Below are 19853 nucleotides of genomic sequence, written 5' to 3'. Positions count from 1 at the left end.
AAATCCATTCTGTACTTGTGCTTTTATTTGCTGGCATTGCCTATTGCCCCAGACCCGCTCTCGCCACAGATTGTTGCAATCAATTTAACAGGACCGTAAAAATTCGTTCAATTTAAGCACACACACAGTGCGGGTATGTGTGTACGTTCCACTGAACCACAAAATCTTTCTCATCCTTCTTGTGCTCGTTCGAGAGAAAGAAGTTGTAAGCAAGCTTGGTCACCATAAGCACTTCAAGCGAACCGAACGGAGGTGAAAACGGTTGACTGAAGCTGAAGGAAATTCGGTGCGCACACACATGCCGGCTTCTTCTCCATACGCTACTTACTTTTGTACTACTCTTTTTCTGATTCTCTTTCCCCGTGCATTTCCATTGTTGTGTGGGGTGGATGCATCATTGTGTGCTAGTGCGGGGAGTGGGTGGGTGCCAAGTTACCTTGTGCCATGTGTCCACCATGGTGTCGTCGTAAATAACTTCATTCCTGAGGAATGCCGGTTTCACTTCGGCGAGGCAAAAATATTGCCCGGTGGGTTTAAGCCTTTGTTGTTTACGGAACGACACGGGCTAGGATTGATCGAACCACGGGTCTGATCGTGTGTAGCCATGTGAGCGCGTGTGTGAGTATATATGGAGCACAGGAATGCTTCTTATATCCTTGCCTTCTTGCCGGAACGATTCAGTACCGCACCTCAAATCTCCCGCCCTCGCCCTCCCTGTGCAAGCGTAAAAATAAATGGTATGTGTCCTAGGCGTCACAACACCGCCGCGCAAAAGATGGAAGACGTGTACGTATTTTCCCTGCCAGCATTCCGAGTGCCACCATTGCACAATGGATGGTTAGAGAGTGCAAGGTGCAATGACACGTTTGCAGTTTTGCTGGGAGCAGACGGCAGGGGCTCAGCAGTGACGGCAGGAGTTTCAAGTACTGATGGAACTGTTGATGCTTTGTCGACGTCGTCGTCGTTGGCGAGAATTTTTGTTGTTTTGTTTGCCGTGGCTCTTTCGATCTCTACGAAAGTGGGACAGATTGAGTTGGAGAGTGGCTCATGCAGCAACAGCCATAGCCAGATTGAGCGTCTTCAAGTGCGCGAGTTGTCATCGTCAATAGTGGGCCACATAGACGATGACACTGTTGCAAGCGATGACGGTGGGTGAGAACCTTCCATGCTAGACGGGTGACGTTGATGTAGAAGAATGCATTTTACGCGCGCAATAGCAAGCAAACTGCCACATCACGGATCATATGAATGTTTGATGATGTTGTTCCGTCCGTTTGGCCTTACATAGCCGAAGCGAGTCTGTGATGTATGAAATTATTATGTTATTTTAAGCGAAATCCGTTGATAAATATGCTCCTGTAAGGACAGAGTTTCCGGAAGATTTAACAGTTCTGAAAAATTGAGAATCATTTTTAACACAACTTAACATTAAAACGTAAAACTTTCTTCTTGCTAAACTGCATTAACCAGCGACCCAACCACCATTACACTGAACGCTTGCATGCATTGCACCTATCATTTACAATCTGCAGCTGACTGTTGCACTCGAAAGGGCAAACAATAGTGCTCTCTCCCTCTTTCCCTCTTCATCCTTCACCTTTGCATGGTGCATAATGCATTAGCCATGCTACCGCTGCTTGCTTTTCCCGGAACCTTTGCTTTGGAAAATTGTCCGGAAAAGTGGTCGAATGATGAATTACACCTGTCCGTCCGAGGGCATGAGGTTTAAGAAAGCGAGCAGGTCCCTTGGAACGATGGTGCGTTGAAGAATGGCAAAGAATGAGTCACTTCCTTCGTCTGCAAGCAATCCCCGAGTGTGTATTAAGCAAGATAAAGGACTGCGGCTTGCGGCAAAGCGGTGGAAAATTCAAATGCAACCGTGTGGCTCCCGGGCCAGACTACATTAGCACGCCCGGTGGTACACGCTGTCAGAATGAGGTTTGGTTGGGTTTGAGAGAATTTTTCAACTGCACCTCCGCCTGCCTTGTTATCTTGCAGCAAAATGTAAATCCAAACTTTGCGGTCCGGCAGTACGCCGGTATTCTTGTACAACGAATCGGGAGTATTCCCCGGGTGGTTCTAGGGAAAAGGGGGCCAAGCAGAAAATGCTGAATGAAAAATTATTCCCCGACACACTCATACCGGGCAAACGTTATGTAAACATTATAATATCTCCGACGAAAGTTCAGCAGAAAGTTGTTGAAAAACGATTACTCGGCAGGTTCCCCGGCTGTATCGTGTTTGCCAGTTGGCTTCCTTCTGCCCTGTTGTGAAAGAAAACTCCCTCCGTTTGCGTTGGGGTTTTTTGGGTTTGGTTTTCAGTCCGTCCGGCCACCCTGCTCGGAATCGTGTCAAAGTGTGAAGGCACGGTGAGCTCGCTGTTAAGCCTTTGCTGCCCACAAAAACCCTTATGCACATGCCATGTGTCAACAGCAGCATGCCCAACATCAGCAAAGGCGGCAATATGCAAGAGTGTGCAACATCGACGTCTGTGGCCGTGTGGTCACACTGACCTTTGTACAACGCCCTGTTTTCTCCCTTCCCATTTCGTGTGCTTCATCCTTGAACAACCTAATAAAACATTCTCCAGCTCTCCAGTGTGTGCCCTACGTGGTGGTATGTGTCTATCGCTGCAAATGAAGTCCAGTAGTTCACAGTGGGAGAAACTTGGAGAAAGCCTGGCGATGATGGAGGGATAGAATGTGAGAATTTGTTTAAAAGTGAGACAAATATGTGCCTTTGTGGTGGGCTGTGTGATGTTGCTCCGATCGGGCCGTGTGCCGGTCCCACTGAAACAAAGAATAGCTTCGAACGAGAACCGTTCCTGCGATGAGTCCTGCAATGCATAAAGATGAAAGTGAATGTTATCATAGCTACACTCATTTGCTTGCATGGGTGAGTGGCTCTTTCTGCTCTCTTTCTACACGTTTTGCTACCAACACTATCTACCGTTCAATCTGCTATACCCCACCAGGATGTATTGGTCAACGTATTTTGCAGCCGTATCAACGTATTATGCCTCCCGTCACGGGTCAACTCCGTTCGACATGTCGTCATTGTTGTGAAATTGACCTCCGACCTCTCGATTCTAGGCTATGGAGGAGCGCGTGTAGGGCAACCACAGTCAAAAGGGAGTCAGCACGTTGTTGCATCGGCTTTGATCCGTCCACCCGGGGGGACGGTCGTCGAAGGCAATTGAAGGGAGCGAAAGAAAGGGAAAAAACAAAGGATGTAGCTTAGCGTTAATTAGCAAGTGGATCAGCCTGTACGCTGGACTCAGGCACTTGCTCGTACGGCCGACGATGATACGACCCACCGTCCAACCAAGCGCGTTTGTGTGTAACGGACATATTCAGGTGGTGGTGGTGACTCTTGGAAAGGGCAGACCGACCATTGTATGCACGATCGATACTGTTTCCGAACCCTCTTACACAAATCATTCGCTCCTGGACTACGGTGATGCAAACTCGTTGACTCGCTGAATTGCTCCTCATCGGCACGGCGTTGTTGCTAATAGTCATTCTGGGCTCGTGTTTTAATTAGAATTACATTCCCCGGACGAAACAGCTTGCCAATACAATGTTGAAGTGTGTGCAAAGAAATTGCATTTCTACCATTAATTCATTTCAATTGCCACTTTTTTTGTGCGCTGGAAGCTCCTATAACAATCGGGCTGTGTTTTGAAAGTTAAACGCCTAAAAGTATGCTATTTTAATGCAGCCCTCGATCGAATTTTCTTGACAGTGAATTTAAAAATTAAACTGTTAAATCTAGTGAAAGGTTGAAGCTGCGCTCGACCACAAAACCCGGAAACCAACCGCCTTTAATATCAAATGAGATGTAAAATATGTGTTCCGCTCATGCGGTTCGTTTTCGCTTCAACAACGCGACCTATTTGAAAGTCGACAGCCAGACAAAATGCAGCGCTAGAATGTTCCATTGTGTATATGTGGTGTCCATCCACCCTTCTGCGGAAAGTGCGCTTGTAAAAGTCACTTTGGCCTCGTGCACGTGACTGTACAAGCTTCTTACTCGTGCTAGCCCGTTCAATACCGATGCCACGGAGAGTTCCGATTCCGAATTCAATTCAAAAACAATATTTACTTACCTACCTACCCCTTCTGCCCGCCAGTAGTGCAGAACGTAAAAGTGACATGTGTGTGTGTGTGTGTGTGCCCTATTTAATGTTTGCTCTTTCTTCTTTCCCTTTCTCGTTACAGGTAAGGGTTTTACGGTTAGCTGAATCCTGTCCGCGCTCGAACGCCGCTGAACATACAGAACGAACGAACCTACCCAATCAGTGTAACGCTCGGTGTGTGTGTATCTGTGTATGGTGGGAGACGGAAGGACTACACATTTCGGTAGACCTGTTGAAAAGCCTTTTGCCCCGTCGTGTCCTACAGAAAGCAAGCGCACTCGTCTATACCGAACAGCGGAACACAGCGCCCTGTGCCACCACCGTGAGGCATATTTTCCATTTGGAAATTGGCAATGACATGCGGCGAAGAGACCTGAGTTCACTCCATTCCCGAGGCGCCATTGTACTGGTGGGGAAAATAAAAGTCCACCCACACAATGGGAGGGCAGCCCCAGCCACACTTTTCCCTTTATTCCGGTAACCACACTATGTGTGTGGGTGTGTGCAAGTAGCGAAGCAAACATGATGGAGTGTAGAAAACGTAAAACCAACAAGCTCTTTCCAACGTTGTATAAGCGTGTGTGTGTGTCTGTGTGATTCCATTTTGTATTAGACTGGTTTTGGCCACGGGTACATCTGGTTCGGTATGGCCGTCGGCATACAACGAACCCGGAAAACCACCACTCGCGTGATTCTGGTGCGAGTAGCCACACCAAAGGCCTCTTAACGCCTAGCACTAATTTCGGACAAAAGTCTCCGTTGTCTAGCCGTGGGGTAGTGGTGTAGGGCACATGAAAACAACCCACCACCAGTGGCAAAAAAAATCCCTTAACTCACCCCCAAAAACACTCCCATTGTATGTGGGTGGTTAGTGTTCATGTTTTAGGTGTAGCCTGCCGCCATTATTTTACAACGCTTTCGCACGAGAAAAGGTGCAGACGACGCCCGGCAAGCGTACAAGAGCATTGAAGGAGGCCTCATTTTATGTAGACATTGGGGTGTTCTCTTTCCGGATGGAGCAGCGCACCGTTTCCGGGATTCGGTCTTTGTTTCTGGAGCCATAATCGGTGTACGATGTACAATAGTCGCAACTAACCGCACACAGGGAAGCGAATGCTCGGTGGCCAGTGCTCTCCTGTCGGAAAATTAGCACGATGTGTAATTTGCAGATGTTTCTCATGCATTGCGCCGCCGGTACATTGTCTCTTTGCTTGAAACGGGAGTGTTAATGCTTCGTTTAATTACCATTCCCACCCCTTTTTGTAGATAACGTAATTAACAAACTGTTACGTAACTGTTGGTCGTAAATATCTAAAAGATCTCAATTAAAATCCAAAGCTAAATGAATTGAAAACTGCTGTGATTCTACGCAAGCCACAAATAAACAGCCACTAAACCTACTCATCTACTTGCCCAACGCGCACCGAGCGACTGATCGTGCCGGTCAGGGGAATCGAGAACCCAAGTCACGTCTTTTCACGCCCCATTAGAATCGATGTGGCCTGTGATGACCACTTGTACGAGTTCATAAATAACGTTTGAATTTTAATTGCACTTTATCACCTCGGTCTTTCTCCGTGAGCTGGCGAGGTGTGGCACTTCACCACCAGTAAGAGGCCCGCTTATCACAGAACCACCGTCCGTTGTGCGAATCGCAATGTTACGAACGGACGACATCGCCATCGATTTCTGTCGTACGATGAAGCGGTAAATGAAAGCACCTTTATCGCTTTCGAGCCGTTCCGAAACGGCCGAAATCCTCCCCATCGTGTTGGAGGTATGATCCGAAGCACATCACCACCGGGCTGCTCCGTGTGAATGTGTGAATGTGCTAGTATGAAAACGGGCGACACTTCTAACACACTTCTATTGCTCCATTGGAAAGTGGCTAAAGCCAGCCAGCCAGACCATCCCCAAAATTGACCCCCAAAACTTGCCGGTAAGGTGAACGATGAGCGAGAACGGCCACCCGGAACCCGAAGCGAACGAGGCGAAATAAATCCATCAACAATCGTGTTAATAATTAAAACCAATTATAAACTTTGTTCATTATACGCCGGGATATGGGGAGAGGGCCAGAACAGAAAAAGGGAGAGCGAGAAAAGGACCATTGTACTTTCCAGCCCTGTCCTGTGCGCTGACACGCTCTCGGACCGGTGGTACACGAGAGTGAAAACGGCGTGTCGCCTTGGGAATCCCACGGGAAGCCCTTTAAATTGCCTAGGATATGTGGGTGGATAGCGACAGCGGGAGAAGATGAATGCAGAGCGTCGTGTAGAGAGCTAAACTGCCCGAAGCCCCGTACGGTGGCGTGTTCGGGGGCGCCTTAAATTTTAGGCAAATCACCCAAACCCCGGAGACAGACCAACGCAGCAAACCAGTGAGGGCCGGTTGTGAAATTCGCTCGTCCTCGTGTGGCACCATCAGGAACGCGTGAGCGAATGTACGCGACCTACAGTATTTGCTTGTTCATTTGAGTGTTTCCTTTACTTACCGAGTCGTGCATGGTACGTTGTTTTTGCAGCTGCCATGGTATTGTTCGAGTTGGCGGACCTGTTCGTTCGCCCTTGCAGCTGCTACCAGTCCGTGACTGAAAGTCTTTAAACGCTTGTCTAATGATGTTGCCGAGCAGCACCACAGCAGCAAGCTACGGGCGGGATCGATAATGATGAGCTTGGAGAAAGAAGATGAGATGAAAACGCTTCCAGCCGATAATGTGCGTGTCGTTATCCGTGTTTTTGTGGTCTTTTTTCTACGATTTCTTAAGACTGGAGATCGGAGATTGATTGGGCAGCGCCAGTGCATTAACAGCTTGCTCCTGAAAGAGGGCACCCGTGGTCGTGTGCTTTGTGGTGTGTAATTGACCTAGAAAAGAACACATAAAGACACGTGGGAGTGTCTCAAGCCGGAAATCGGTACTCGAGCGACACGAGCGACTGGCTGCAAAGAAGCAACATGTGAGCGAGCAAGTTAGTTTAAATACCGAGGAAATTCCTTGCTAGCGTCACAACATTCTAGTCGTCGTGTCGGTCGATTCGATCGGCAAGGAACGTTGTTGAAAACTTTACCCGTCCGACGACAAGAATACATGCCTTATAGAACGAAACTAGAAGGGGAACGAGGGACTAACAGGTGGAGGAGTACGACCGAGAAATCGTGAAGCGAAAGCAAGCTAGCGAACGACAGTTTTCTGGTCTTAGTCACGCCTAATTGCGACCAAATCGAGTGTGCTAATTCCTACTGCGTTAGATTTCGTGTGAGTGTCTGTGCCGTTGCCGTTCCAGAAAAAGGCAAAAGACACACGATGATGCGTACGTAACTTCTTTCGGAAGGACATGGCAAAGTCTGTGCACGGAGCTGAATGTGGCATTAAAAGTCAGCCCAAAGAATATCAAGTCACGGCAACAAGTTACTTCATTTTATTCACTTGTTGGTCTCGCCCTGTGGTCGGATTGGCTTGATTCGTCAGCGATTCCGCAACTTTCCTGTTGTCATGTGGGGCACGGAAAAGCGTTAGGGGTGTTATTAAATCGAGTAGTAAACAACAAGCCAATGTTGTTGTCCTATTTTTACCACGAAAACAGTCAGTCTGCACATGTGGTGCGATTTTCAGGACTGGAGAAAAACTAATCGATTTTTGGATGTTGCCGTTACAACAATTGTCTTATGGTTACCATAGTAAATAACGTATATTTTTTGCAATAAGCGTTAAATCATATTTAGTCATATCTATACCAACGATAGGAATTTTAAGAATGTCATCATGATTGGGCATTGGGCTCCCATTCTTACCTTGGCTTTTTAGAAGCAGAATGATCTTGCGCTCGACAAGAATGTTCTATATCTAGTAACAAAAACGTTCCATCGTCTGAACCACCAGCTGCGAACATTGTTCCAACCATTGATGTCGCCCGATGTTGTGATAAGTTTAAATGAATTTTCCTTTCTTTCCCATCCGTCTCCTGACGCGTAAATTGAAATCAACAGACAGCCTGGCAAGGCATAAAAATTCATCAGTTAATTGTATCTTGGTTGCGGATTTTAGCAGCACTGCGCAGCGCCCTTCCCTCCAGTGCTTCTCCGAGCTCATTTATCTTGCGTCCACGAACTCTCCAAACGACTGGTCCGACAATTCGCCCTCTTTGAATATTGCTAGCCACGACGCTAGCATAGCCAGCAACAGCAAAAACACATTTTCATCATGTCGGGGCCAAAACGTTTAATTCGACATCATTATCAGTCATCCGCAGTCTCGGGGAAAAGAAGTCTCGGGCGATGAAGCTGGCTTGAGACGACGAGGGGGACTGTATGTTGTAATCGTCGGCTCACTTTGCCTGCAGACGAGCCAAGGTTCCTGGCCGTCTGTTGATGGGTTTTTTTTCGCTTTCCGTTATATTTTTTCTTCATTGCCATAGCTCTCGAGCCAGTGTACTTCCTTCTATTCTACAGTAGCAATTTGCAATGCTTTAAAACCGCCCCCCAAACCTACAGCATGACTCCTAGCTTCTTCTTTCTCTCTTGCTCTAATCACCAATGGTGCAAAAGTCACGTTCACGTTTTCACGTTGGGACACATCACCTGCAGAACAAAGGGAGCTCCCGCCCGGGAGATGAAAAATAAGCTCAATGACATCGTCATTATCGCTCGCAACCCCAGGCTGTGCGTGTACGCGAGAGTCCCTGGCCCCAAAAATTATCCCGCGAACACGCTAAGCTGCTGCTTCATATCGTGAGCTTCGTGCCAGCAGCAACAGCATTAGCGATGTGAAAAGCATCGCACCATCATCAGTCAATCTCGGCCAACAATCGCAGTCAAAAAGTGTGAAGCGAAGGCCCACGGTAGGTCGTGCTTAGAACGGGAGGACGCAATTTTCGTGCGACTCACTCTGGTGCTACCATTTTTTGCCACTCCTGCATCGACCGCCCGGCGCAGCACGACACTTCACTTCCGCACCCGATTCAATTACTTTAATGCCTGTTTAATTTCCCGCCCCTTACCACGCCAAAACAATCCTCCTCCGCTTTAGCAGAAGTAACAGACGTACGCCAGGATGGGTCGGTGGATTTTGTTTGCGTTCAACCTTCGATCGCACCGGGAGGGGCGGAAAAAAGTGATACAATCGTGCGCTGAAATGTGGAGCAAAATATGATAACGAAGAAACAGACCGGGCGACGACGAGCGACCGACAAACCGACCTCCCTCCCCCTTGCGGTGGCCGAAAAGTAATGAGAAATACACACAGACACACACATACAAACAGACCCAGAAGCACACAAAAATGGGAAAACATTTTGATTTGCTCCAGAGATTCTTGTTGGCTTTGTGGCACCCTCAGGGGGAGGAGCTAAGGGTGGTGTTGATTTGTACCGCGTCTCTCATAAAGTTTATAAATCCCACTGTGTGTTTTGTTTACGGAGGATTTGCGTAAGGTGGGGAGGATGTATGTGCAAGCGAGGAGTACGGGGCTCCGAAAAGGTGGGAAAAAAAGAAAACGAGCGAAATGACACGCATATGTCATTAGTCCTCGTCGCCTGCTGTGTGTGGGTGTTATGCTGCCCTTTTTTTTCTTTCGCACACACAGACCTGAAGGAGGCGCCAGGTGGCGCTTAAGATGCTGTTCCGCCGCTTTAATAATAATCGCCCCGGCAAACACCAGCCAGCCCGCCCTGCGTGAACACAGATTGTGAAAACATGAACTGAAAACCGTCTGGGAGGGGTGGGAGAGAAGAGAAGTGGGAGGGAAAACGACAAGGGAGACATTGCAATTAGGAACCGGGGCGTTTTGTGTTCCTCCGGGCATACGCTTCAGAGCGCTATTTCAATTTTTAAACGAGCAGATTTTCCGTAAAGTCATCGCTTCCAGGCACACGACTACTCGGGTCTGTAATACGTTGCCACTCTGGCCTGAGAGTGACTAAATGGAGGGAAACAAACTTCAAACGAGCCAAATAATTTGGCAACGTGTGTGAGGTGGGTTCTACAAAATCTGATACAGGTAGATACTGTGTGACTAATGGTGATGTGTACAACGTGCTGATAGCTTTAAAAGCGGCTAAGTAATACATATCGTTTATATGAAGTAGTGGTTATGCCATCTGATTAATAGTTAAATGGAAATTTATTCTTGTTTTATCTATTACACACAACTACAGCAATATGCTGGCCTTGTAAATCAAACCCACACATCAAACACCCATCAGAACTGTTTATTTAACGTGTTGTAATTTGACGACTCTGCCTTCCCCCCGGTTCTGTCTACAGCATTGTCGTCCCTCCATTTTCACGTTGGACTTGATGCTAGCGCACGCTGGAAATAGATTTCATAAACACGCATCAGTTGCTTCGTTGTGAAACGAGACCCGTTTACCTAAAAGTACACTGCGCCTAAAACAAACAAAACTCACCCCGAATGAATGCTCCAGTTCATCATGTCCGTTATTTTTCCCTGCTGCTATTTAAACTAACACGCTCGCGCCAAGATTATGTCAGCATTTTGTATCGCCCAAAAAAAAAAACCCTCCCAAACTGCCACTGATACGCCACAGAATGCCAACCGAAAAGAGCGCGAGCAACAACAAAATGGTTCGTTTGTTTTTTTTTTGCATTGTATTCGCGTCTGCTAACGGTTTTGATATGTTTAAACGGGCGTTTCATTTTTTCTCTCTTTTTATTGCGTTGGTTTTGCTTTCTTTCCACCTCGCTTGCATAACTGCCAGGCGCAATCGTGCCGCTGGAAGCTGCCGAGAAGCGATTTGTCTTCCCTTTGTGGCACTGATTTCCCACTTTCACCGTTGGGTCCGTTTGCATGATGATATTGCTGGTTTCTGTTGTCGCTGAATTAGTGCTACACTCAGCAAATGCAATCCATCATTGTTCATGTTGTTGCTATTTGCTTTTCCCTTCTTCCCGCTAGGATCAGGTAAATGGCAAATGCTGTATCTGCTTCGTGCATGGTTAACTGACTAACAATGGAAGCTTCATGCGTTAACTCAAACTCGATGCTTTTGAATGTTGTAGGTGGGTGTGTTTTTGCTGCAATCATGCGGACTTTCATATCGCGTAAAGTACAGTACATGTGCTACAAAAATCATAAATATTTAAATGCTCATAAAACTACAACCTATTTGAACAGAATTATAGCAACTGCACAGAATTATGTTTTCTGATGCTCTGTTACCGCTTACGCATTTGTTTCACTATGCCGTGTAGATACAATGTTGCACCCTTATATGTTGTACCCTACAGGGACACGCTATAAAGCAAACGCTCGCTATAGAGAGCGGATACGGGATTTAGCCAGCCTCAATGCATGAACACTGCACTCCACAACGGGGTGGGCCCCGTTATCCAGCGATGAAAACAACGGTTAATGAGTCATCGTCGCCGTCGTCTTCGTTCAAGTGTTGCGCTCGCCGTGCTTGCTCTCTTACTCTAGTAGGCACTCGAGCACAAGCTCTAGCAAAGCGCACCCGGGACGGATGCATGTCGGGAGGTTCCGCACCAACCCGGAGCGTATGTTTGTTTCACCTAAAACCCTAGCTATTTGCTGGGAGCAAAAGACAGTGTTAATTTCTTTCTGTTGAGTGCAAAATTATCATTCCTCTGCACACAATCTTTTATCCCCTGTTGGGATGGCGCTGTCCTTCGGTTTCTCTTTTCGATGTGAGCAATTACTTTTTTTTTTTTGGGTGGTTGGTTATTGTTTCCTTTGGCTGGAATGCTCCATACGAGAGAATACGAGTGCGCGCGAGTGTGTTTTTTCCAGGATGATTCATGTTGAACCTTTTGTTTGTTCATTTATCACGCAAAGGGTACAGTAAATGGTGTAATGAGCGTGCATTGCTGTTAAATCCAAGGGATTTAAAGTTAGAAATACCACGCAATGGAAGCATGAAGCAGTTGGTTTTACAAATAATTGTTTAAACATCACTCGCTTTGCTTCATTTCTGTTAGAAACATGAACATTTTGAACTTACATACAATGTGATTTACGTACAGTCGTACATGTAGACCTGTTAGACATTTAATTCAATCTGTCTTATGCAATGAATATTCTTAAAAACTAAAAAATGTTGATGCTCAGCATGTTGGACTGCAATTGTGCATAGGTATTGTAATTAATGGTGATATAACATTCGACAAACGCTGTGACCCTCAATGAATCCCTCCCGATTTTAAAGAATAAAACACAAAGAGTATCAAAGATGTGCAAACTCCTCCAGCTCTTGCCGCTGTCAAAAGTTCTTCTCAGTCCATTGTAGTGCGTTGTGCCAAAACAGAAATTCAAATGAAATTTAAAACCATCTGCCATCGGTATGTGTAGAGTATAATTCATCGTTGCCGTTATCGTATGTTAATACCGCGCGATACTTGCTCGCTACGCTACCTAACAACCTAAATCCAGTTGAAAACACATTCTTGCAGCTGCTTTCATTTCAAAATACCGTCGAGCATGATTATATCTCGTTCCACGTTTGTTCTCACTCGTTTGAGGAATCCCTGTCGAGCACGCAACTGCATTCCGGGCAGAGAAATTCTTTATGAACTTTGACAAAATCAAAGTCCCTCCCTGCTACGGTGACAGTTAATTGGGTGTGTGTGGAAATGAGCGAGGGAGTGCGGAAATGTGAATACCGCGACGAAAGGAATCGTTGCTATTTTATGCCCATCGACGTGTATGTAATACCCATGTATGCAGCATCAGCAAACAACAAAAAAAACATGATATTTCCTATCACCGCATTCAAATCGTTTTCCGCCCGACATCAAAGGGATTGAGGGGAGGGGGGGGGGGGTTCGGCGTGTTTTCAATGTCCCGGGCTGACGTGGACTCTGTTTTGATTCTGTTCTAACGATGTGTAATGGACGTCAATAAGCCACTCCGAACGTACTTTAAAATTAATCATCTGCAGTCTTCTGTCTCTCTCCCTCTCTCTCTCTCTCTCTCTCTCTCTCTCTCTCTCTCTCTCTCTCTTGGCCGCCTAAGTGTGTTAGTAGTCACACAAATACCAAATTTCAATCGATGACTGCTGTCCACTAGTGTTGTGTAAATCTAATTCGAGTTCATATATCTGAATGAATCTTTCAAATGATTAAATGAATCGGAAGCGAAAGATTCTACAATCGCAAGTGTTTCATGAATCTTGAAGGATGAATTAATAATTAAACATTCATAAAGCTTGAGCTTCTTATTATGCTTCTTCTTGGTGTCACAATCTACGTGGTCATAACAGCCTATGCAGGCATACGAGATTCATGAATCCTTGGAAATTCATGAATCTTTAGAGATTCATGTATGTTATCCTTGGAGATTAATTAATCTTTAGAGATTCATGACTCTTTAGAGATTCATGTTTATTTGAAGATTCAATTCGAGATTCGAATCGTTCATCGCTGAAGATTCATATGAATGAATCTCAACGAAAGGTTCAAGGAACCCAACACTACTGCCCACCATCCACCAAGGTGGGCAGGGCTAAGCGAGCGTTCGGTTCCATTCCGAGGAATCATTTGATGCCATTTCACGGTTGAACTCTCTCGTTCCATCTCTGCATGAACCTTGAGGGTCCTTTTGCCGGGACGTCCTTTACTGCTTCTCGAACATCGAGAAAGTTTCTCGAAAGAAGTCTCGATTGCTTCGCTGTTGCTGATGCTGTTACTATAAATTCGTTTGCACACATACACACTAAAGATGACTTTTTACTTCTATACGGCGAGCTGCAGCAGGCCTCTCAGCAGCCCGTTCCAAAGCCCGTTGGCCCTTCGCCATTCATACATTTTTAATATTTAAGCGTACATGAATTCTATACATGAATTCCACGTTCGCTTACATCAATACACAGCATCGAGTGGTTGGTTTGTTCAGTTTTTGTAGTCTTCTTCTTTAGCTTTCCCCCCACTCCATGACTTTGTATGTTTTGTATCAGTGCGTGTGTGTGTCGGCAAAGCTCTTAGCCTTCCCCTCTTACGGGTTTGTTTTCACTCCGTGATGTACCACTATTCGCGAATCCTTTACATCATCGCAGTGTGGGCTTTGAGAGAGGAGACGGCCGCAATTTCGGATGGGTCCTGCGGCTATACACGGTTGTTCCATCCCTTCTTCCCGCTAGGCGTGTGTTGTTGGGGGCCGTATATAGAAAAGGAACCTGGCCCTCTCGTGTGCGAGCTACCATCATGATGTCAGGAATTTGTGTACCGCTTCGGTGCGTAAAGAGAAACCCTCCCAAAAGGGAAAGTATTTGCTTTTGTTTGTGTGTGTGGGTGGTTGTGTTATTGCCATTATCATGCGAACCGCTACAACCTGATCCGGCTAGATACAACACAACCGCCACACCCAACCCATTACCTTAAAGCGTGCCGGAGCGCGCCCTTACTGTGACGGATTCCAGGGGACGCAGTGGCACGAAACAGCAACAAACAACAGATTGGGAGTTTTCCGCGGGAAAACTCAGCGCACACAGGCGTTGATAGGTGTACGGCACTGGGCCAAACAAAAAGAAAACCAAGCCAGGTCGCTTCGCTTTAGCGACGTATGCCTAAAATGTGTAATCTGCCCTTGTTTGTCGCTCAGTGGTGGTGTACACTGTCACGTCAGAGCACCGATGGTTCGCATTGTATGCGAGAGCAAAGCGTTATCGCCATGGTGAACGGGTTGTGTTGGATGGTGTGTGCCTCCGATGTGCGATGGGATCCGGATCCATATGGTAAATGTAGCGAAGGCAGGCTTGTCGGTGTACAAAATCTGTTCACAGCGCATCCAAACCGACCCGGGAACGTGTGGTATTACCAACCAGCCAGAGCCAGGCTTTAATTATGGTGGTAATATTATTCATTAGTCTTCAATTTTCACCCCATTTACGGTTGAAAACGTCAGGAAAGTGTTTTGTGAGTGAAGCGCAATTTATTAAGGCACTCCTATGCTCCTCGTACGTGATGTTTTCGCGCAAAAGGATTGAAAATGGAATTCAATTTACGTTGCTTTTGCCAGGATAATGCGGGTGAGAAAGATCCTTAATACGATTACCGATCGACTTTGTGATCGACCGTTTGTGTGGCACATCGTTTTGCCGAGATTTACCCTTCGTTTAAGAATGGCCCCATTGAATTATGTGCACTGTCCTTCTCGTCCCAATTTATCTATTTAAGAAATATCAAAAACACTTCAAACATCAACCACAAACGCCTTTCCCGAAAAAACGAAAGGGAGAATGCTACCCTTCTGTTTGATAGAGAAAAAAAACTCTTCTATCTCAGGACCGAACACTACCCTCGAGGCACACCCGGTCGATTATCGGAGCCTGCTTCATCAGACTCCGGAGAAGGGACAACGGTTCCCAATAACAATGAAGTGTGTGGTGAAGGGCCAGGAATGATGTCAGTGGGGCCGTTGCTTTGCCAATGGGGATAAGCTTAAAGTGCTCCCTGAGTGCGTGTTTTGCGAGGGTTTCGGTCATGTAAAATGGATAATGGAGGTATATCAACCACAGCAAAACCATCGCCGACCATCGCTCACCCCGTAAAAACGTCCCCCAAAGTCGTGTGGTGAAGAAAAATTGAAAACTTCTCCTTACGGACATGTGGAGGGATCCGGTTACCGGCTCTTATCTGAGATAAAGTCCACACCACTCATCCCCTCCCAGTAGCGTAATCTCACCTTGGTTCCGTCACTTGTTTTTTTTTTCGCTTTTGGGAGTATCTCCCTCGATTTTGGGGTCGACCGCCACCCATTTGGGGCGAATTGTTTGAAGTGGCAGAAAATTGCCTGAGGTAAGCATAAGAGTGGGACAGTAAGCTGTTTAGGATAGAGGTTTGCTCGAATGGGATGTTGCCTTTGCCTACTTCTGTTTATGGTTTGTCGTGCAAATAGCTAGCAGCTCTACCCGCACTCCGTTTTGTATCGAACTCTTGAATGTTTTGGGTAATGTTTTCTGGAAACCCTCTGCTCTCTCCTACCTAAACGATGGGTTTCGTCCCAGTGAAATAGACTTTGTAAATCCATCATCGAACAAACCCTCGTTTTGCCGATTTAAATTAATTTTCAGTGTGTTGTCGCTCGGCTCAACTATCAAACAGCTCTACAAAGAGCTGTCAAATTGATATTCCTTTCATAAGTGTGCTTATACCGTTTTGCCAAAAGCGGAACAGCTTTTAATCCCCGTTCTATTTGTCATTTCTTGAAAGCCATTTCAACGCGGACGGATACTTCCGACCGGGCCACCGCACCGCAAATTAATACCAAATCAAGTGAACGGGAGCAGCTAGCTTTCATATTGATGCTATTTGACATTATTAATAACGTTATCTTATCTACATAATGTCTAACACCCCACCCAAACAGTCCAGCTGTAACGATCACGGTGATTAGTCGGCGTCAACGTGGGTCCGCAGGGGAGGAGGCTTAGCACGTTCGTCCAGCCAGAAGAGTCTCTTGTTAGCCTTCCGGCTTAGTAGGCATTTTCTGGTCCTGTTTGTTCTTTTCACTTCCTATCCACCCTGCTTCTGTCATTCCACTCTCCTATATTTTCGTCCATAACTGCGCCAGTATTACCGGGGATTAAAGGCGCTCGGGTTTGGATAGTTAAATATTGATTTTACAGCAGGACGTTCTCGAGTAGCCTCAAAGACAGGCTTGAATGGGGTGCAGAATGGTGCTGAATGAATGGGCCAACACACTCGTACGCGGGACACTTTGGCAAGGGGCTGAAAAATCAACACGATGACAATTTCTAACGCCAGGATCGGCTCTGTAGTGGCTTGTGACAAATGATGGTCCTACTGGTGGTTGGTGTTGGTGCCATGTAAGTGCCGGCTTAGCTCAATGAAGCGTATTAGCAGCTCACACTCCTCTCCTACATTGACTCGTTGCGAGTTTTCTCTTTCTTTCAAGTCCGCATGTGTCCTTTCAGCGCGTGGCTGCGTCTCGCGTGCAATCGGCAAGATTAAGAGTGCCAGTAAATGTCCTTTGCTTGCTTCTTTTTGAATGAGTCTGCACATAGTGCGCTTCGGACCGAAAAGGTACACTAGGAAACCTCTCGAACTGGTGGATGTACGAAAAAAGGATTGTCATTCCATTTCGTTTTACTTTTTTTTCCTTACAAAAACGCCCGTTCGACCATGTTCTATGCCATCTGTCAGCAAATGGGTTCAGAAGAGCTAAACTCGCTCCACTTCCCTGTCACCATGCGGCGGGTACGTGTATGTAGTGTTATGTAGTGTGGCTCGGAACACCTTTAAGTACCGGTGTAATACTCGTCCAGCCCACCCCGAAACAACCCATTCCAGTTGCTGTTCTACTCCCTTTCGCTACTCAGTTTCTTTTCATCTTTACAATACTCTTTACTTTCCAAAACGAGGCTCCAGGAACGATCTCGAAGGAGCAATAAACTGATCCGGAAATGGGTTGCGAGCACATAACACAACCATCTCCATCTGACTCTGCTTCTCGTTTTGTGAACCGAGGAAAGGTGGAATTTGAAGCATTGCAACCGAATGGGAAGTGGTACCAGTGGCAGCAGCAGCAGCCTTTGTTGCGACTTGTTCGGTGACATTTTGTGTGACACTGTCCTGCCCTGCTCGTCCTTTCTTCAGGCGCCATACGGTGCCAGCTTTAACAGGGGCTGGGACTGTGCAGAAAGCGGAACGACGAACACAGAACCGCTGACAGATTAAGTTCGTTTACATTTTCACGACGCCGGGCGGATTGATGTTAGGTTGATGGTGGTTTGTTAAAGTGTATCAAGTATGCCATGTTAGGACCAACGGAATAGCTAGCATCGTGCAAACATTAAAGTTTGATTGCAAAAACGAAATGATTTTCTTTTTAATTTCCATGGCAGTATCACACCTCAATAGGTACGTTTCCTATTTTGTTGGAGCAATTAAATCAATCGGTCAATTTTCTAGCGTAGTGATCAACTTTAAAGCATGTAAAAACTGTTTGTACCTTGCTTCGTCTATTTACCGACAAGCGAATTGATGGCAATACACTTGAAATATTAAAACGCTCTTTCTGCTATCGGCTGCTCAAAAGCGGTCGCCCAATATAAACAAAACAGCCGAAAAAAGCGGCGTGCAAAGCGAGCATTACATAAGTGCTGTAATGTCAAGTGTGCCCACTTTAAAGGTAAGAGCAGGCCACCCGCCCACTCGGTTCGATGGTACCAACAATTGTGTGAAAAACTTCATCGAAATAGCCCGCGGGTGTATCCTGTATCATTTCGGACCATAAAGTGAGTGGCTTTTGTTTGCAATTTTTTGTCTGATTTCCCATTCTCTCTCAATACAACCGTTGTTAGACCTATTACAACATTGAGACCTGAAATGAGTGATGTTGTTCTGTCGAATAAGGCAAACTGAAAAGAGTGGAAAAACGCCATTTCAGCTTAAACCAAAATCCAGTAATGAATCATGGACGTTTGTTTCCAAAAACTGTAAAAACAAATTGACATTTTGGGTCAGCGTTTGCATCCTGAATTGCGTTTCGCACCTCTTTTTGCGTGCTGCGTGCTTGTATATAGCATTGGAAATCGTTCAGGATAATGATCCCTTTCGGGTGGCTGAATGTTGTCCTCTCCCTATTACTGCTTCCACAGAAGATGAGTGTTAAATGTAAAAAAAATCGATTTCCTCTATACATCATGCAGCGATTTATGTGACGAAACGGATATGTTCAAGCCCCGTGGTGTTCAGGATCACCGGATACTGGCAAGGGTATAAGTTTTCTTTTGTTTTAAATTGCGGGAAAATGAGAAATTTTTTCTCGTTCATCCCTTGTTTGGTAGGTCGGTTTTCCAATTGTGAGACTCACACTACTCTTGCTCGTAGCAGTAAGTCATGGTTTGGGTTTTGGGGCCGTTGATTTTATTATATCGTCCAGAGAGGAGAGAAGAACATGGTACAAACATGAACGCACATAAATGAGTCGTTACTGTGCAGCCTTTTCCCTGGAGTGTGATAATTGCGCGGTCCCTGTTACAGTTTCATTTGGAATGGTTTCCACCATTCTACTACACATGTATACATACACGCATTCCGTTAAGTAGGATTCTTTTCAATTACATTTTGCTAACGAGTTTCATTTTCACCTTCTCTTCCCTGTCCCATTGCAGCGAGGAAGCGACGAACTACTTAGTCAAGCAGCTGTTATGGCTCCAGCGTCGGACAACAACAACCAGGATCTCGCCACCAAGAAAGCCAAACTGGACAGCACCAACACAGTGATCGGTATGGGCATCAGTAAGTGTAACCCCTTTCCCATCTTTTTTTCTTCGCATCGCATGCATCACCACGTGCTATCTTTAAGTTGTAGTTTGCAAAAGAAAAGAGCTATACATAGCGATAGACAACGATAACATTCGCTCGCCCAATAGCCTCCAGTGCGATGATAATTAAATCGAGCGGGGATACAATTGTCACCGTAGTACCCCTCACTACGGTTTGGCCATCATACTCAAGCGCATCCGGTTGGAAAATGAGGAAAATTTAAGACAAACTTGAAACTTGGAACGCTTAATGCGCAGTTAGTGAAGCGAGGAAGGCAGGACAGCATTGGATAGAGGCCCTACGGTGTGTCGTTTGCAGACAGATTGCTTTGATGTATGCTCGACTGCCTTGCGCCGTCGCTTGATTATAGATAAACAATAAGAATACGCAAGCAGGACGCTCACCATGCCGCAAAAAAAACCGTGCCTCCTGTCTGGCCGCATTCTGGACGTTT

The 19853-nt window shown here is 46.1% G+C and overlaps 1 protein-coding gene across 21 annotated transcripts in view; it reads left to right on the top strand.

The window, feature by feature from the left end:
* LOC120895453 (polypyrimidine tract-binding protein 1) overlaps positions 1–19853 on the top strand; it is a 272802-nt gene that overhangs the window by 212100 nt on the left and 40849 nt on the right. For 20 of the 21 annotated variants that reach the window (XR_005738326.1, XM_040298832.1, XM_040298831.1 and 17 more), the window contains one exon: positions 19246–19372. Coding sequence is in view for 20 of the 21 variants with exons in the window: in XM_040298832.1 (XP_040154766.1) it covers positions 19246–19372 (127 nt within the window). In the remaining variant the exon portion in view is untranslated. The remainder of the gene's footprint in view (positions 1–19245; positions 19373–19853) is intronic. The other variant, XM_040298820.1, reaches the window with a different exon arrangement.

The sequence above is a fragment of the Anopheles arabiensis genome, chromosome 2, assembly GCF_016920715.1.
Source record: "Anopheles arabiensis isolate DONGOLA chromosome 2, AaraD3, whole genome shotgun sequence".
NCBI classification, from domain to species: domain Eukaryota; kingdom Metazoa; phylum Arthropoda; class Insecta; order Diptera; family Culicidae; genus Anopheles; species Anopheles arabiensis.
Note: the sequence above shows the minus strand (reverse complement) of the source record. Positions and strands in the feature narration are given on the sequence as shown.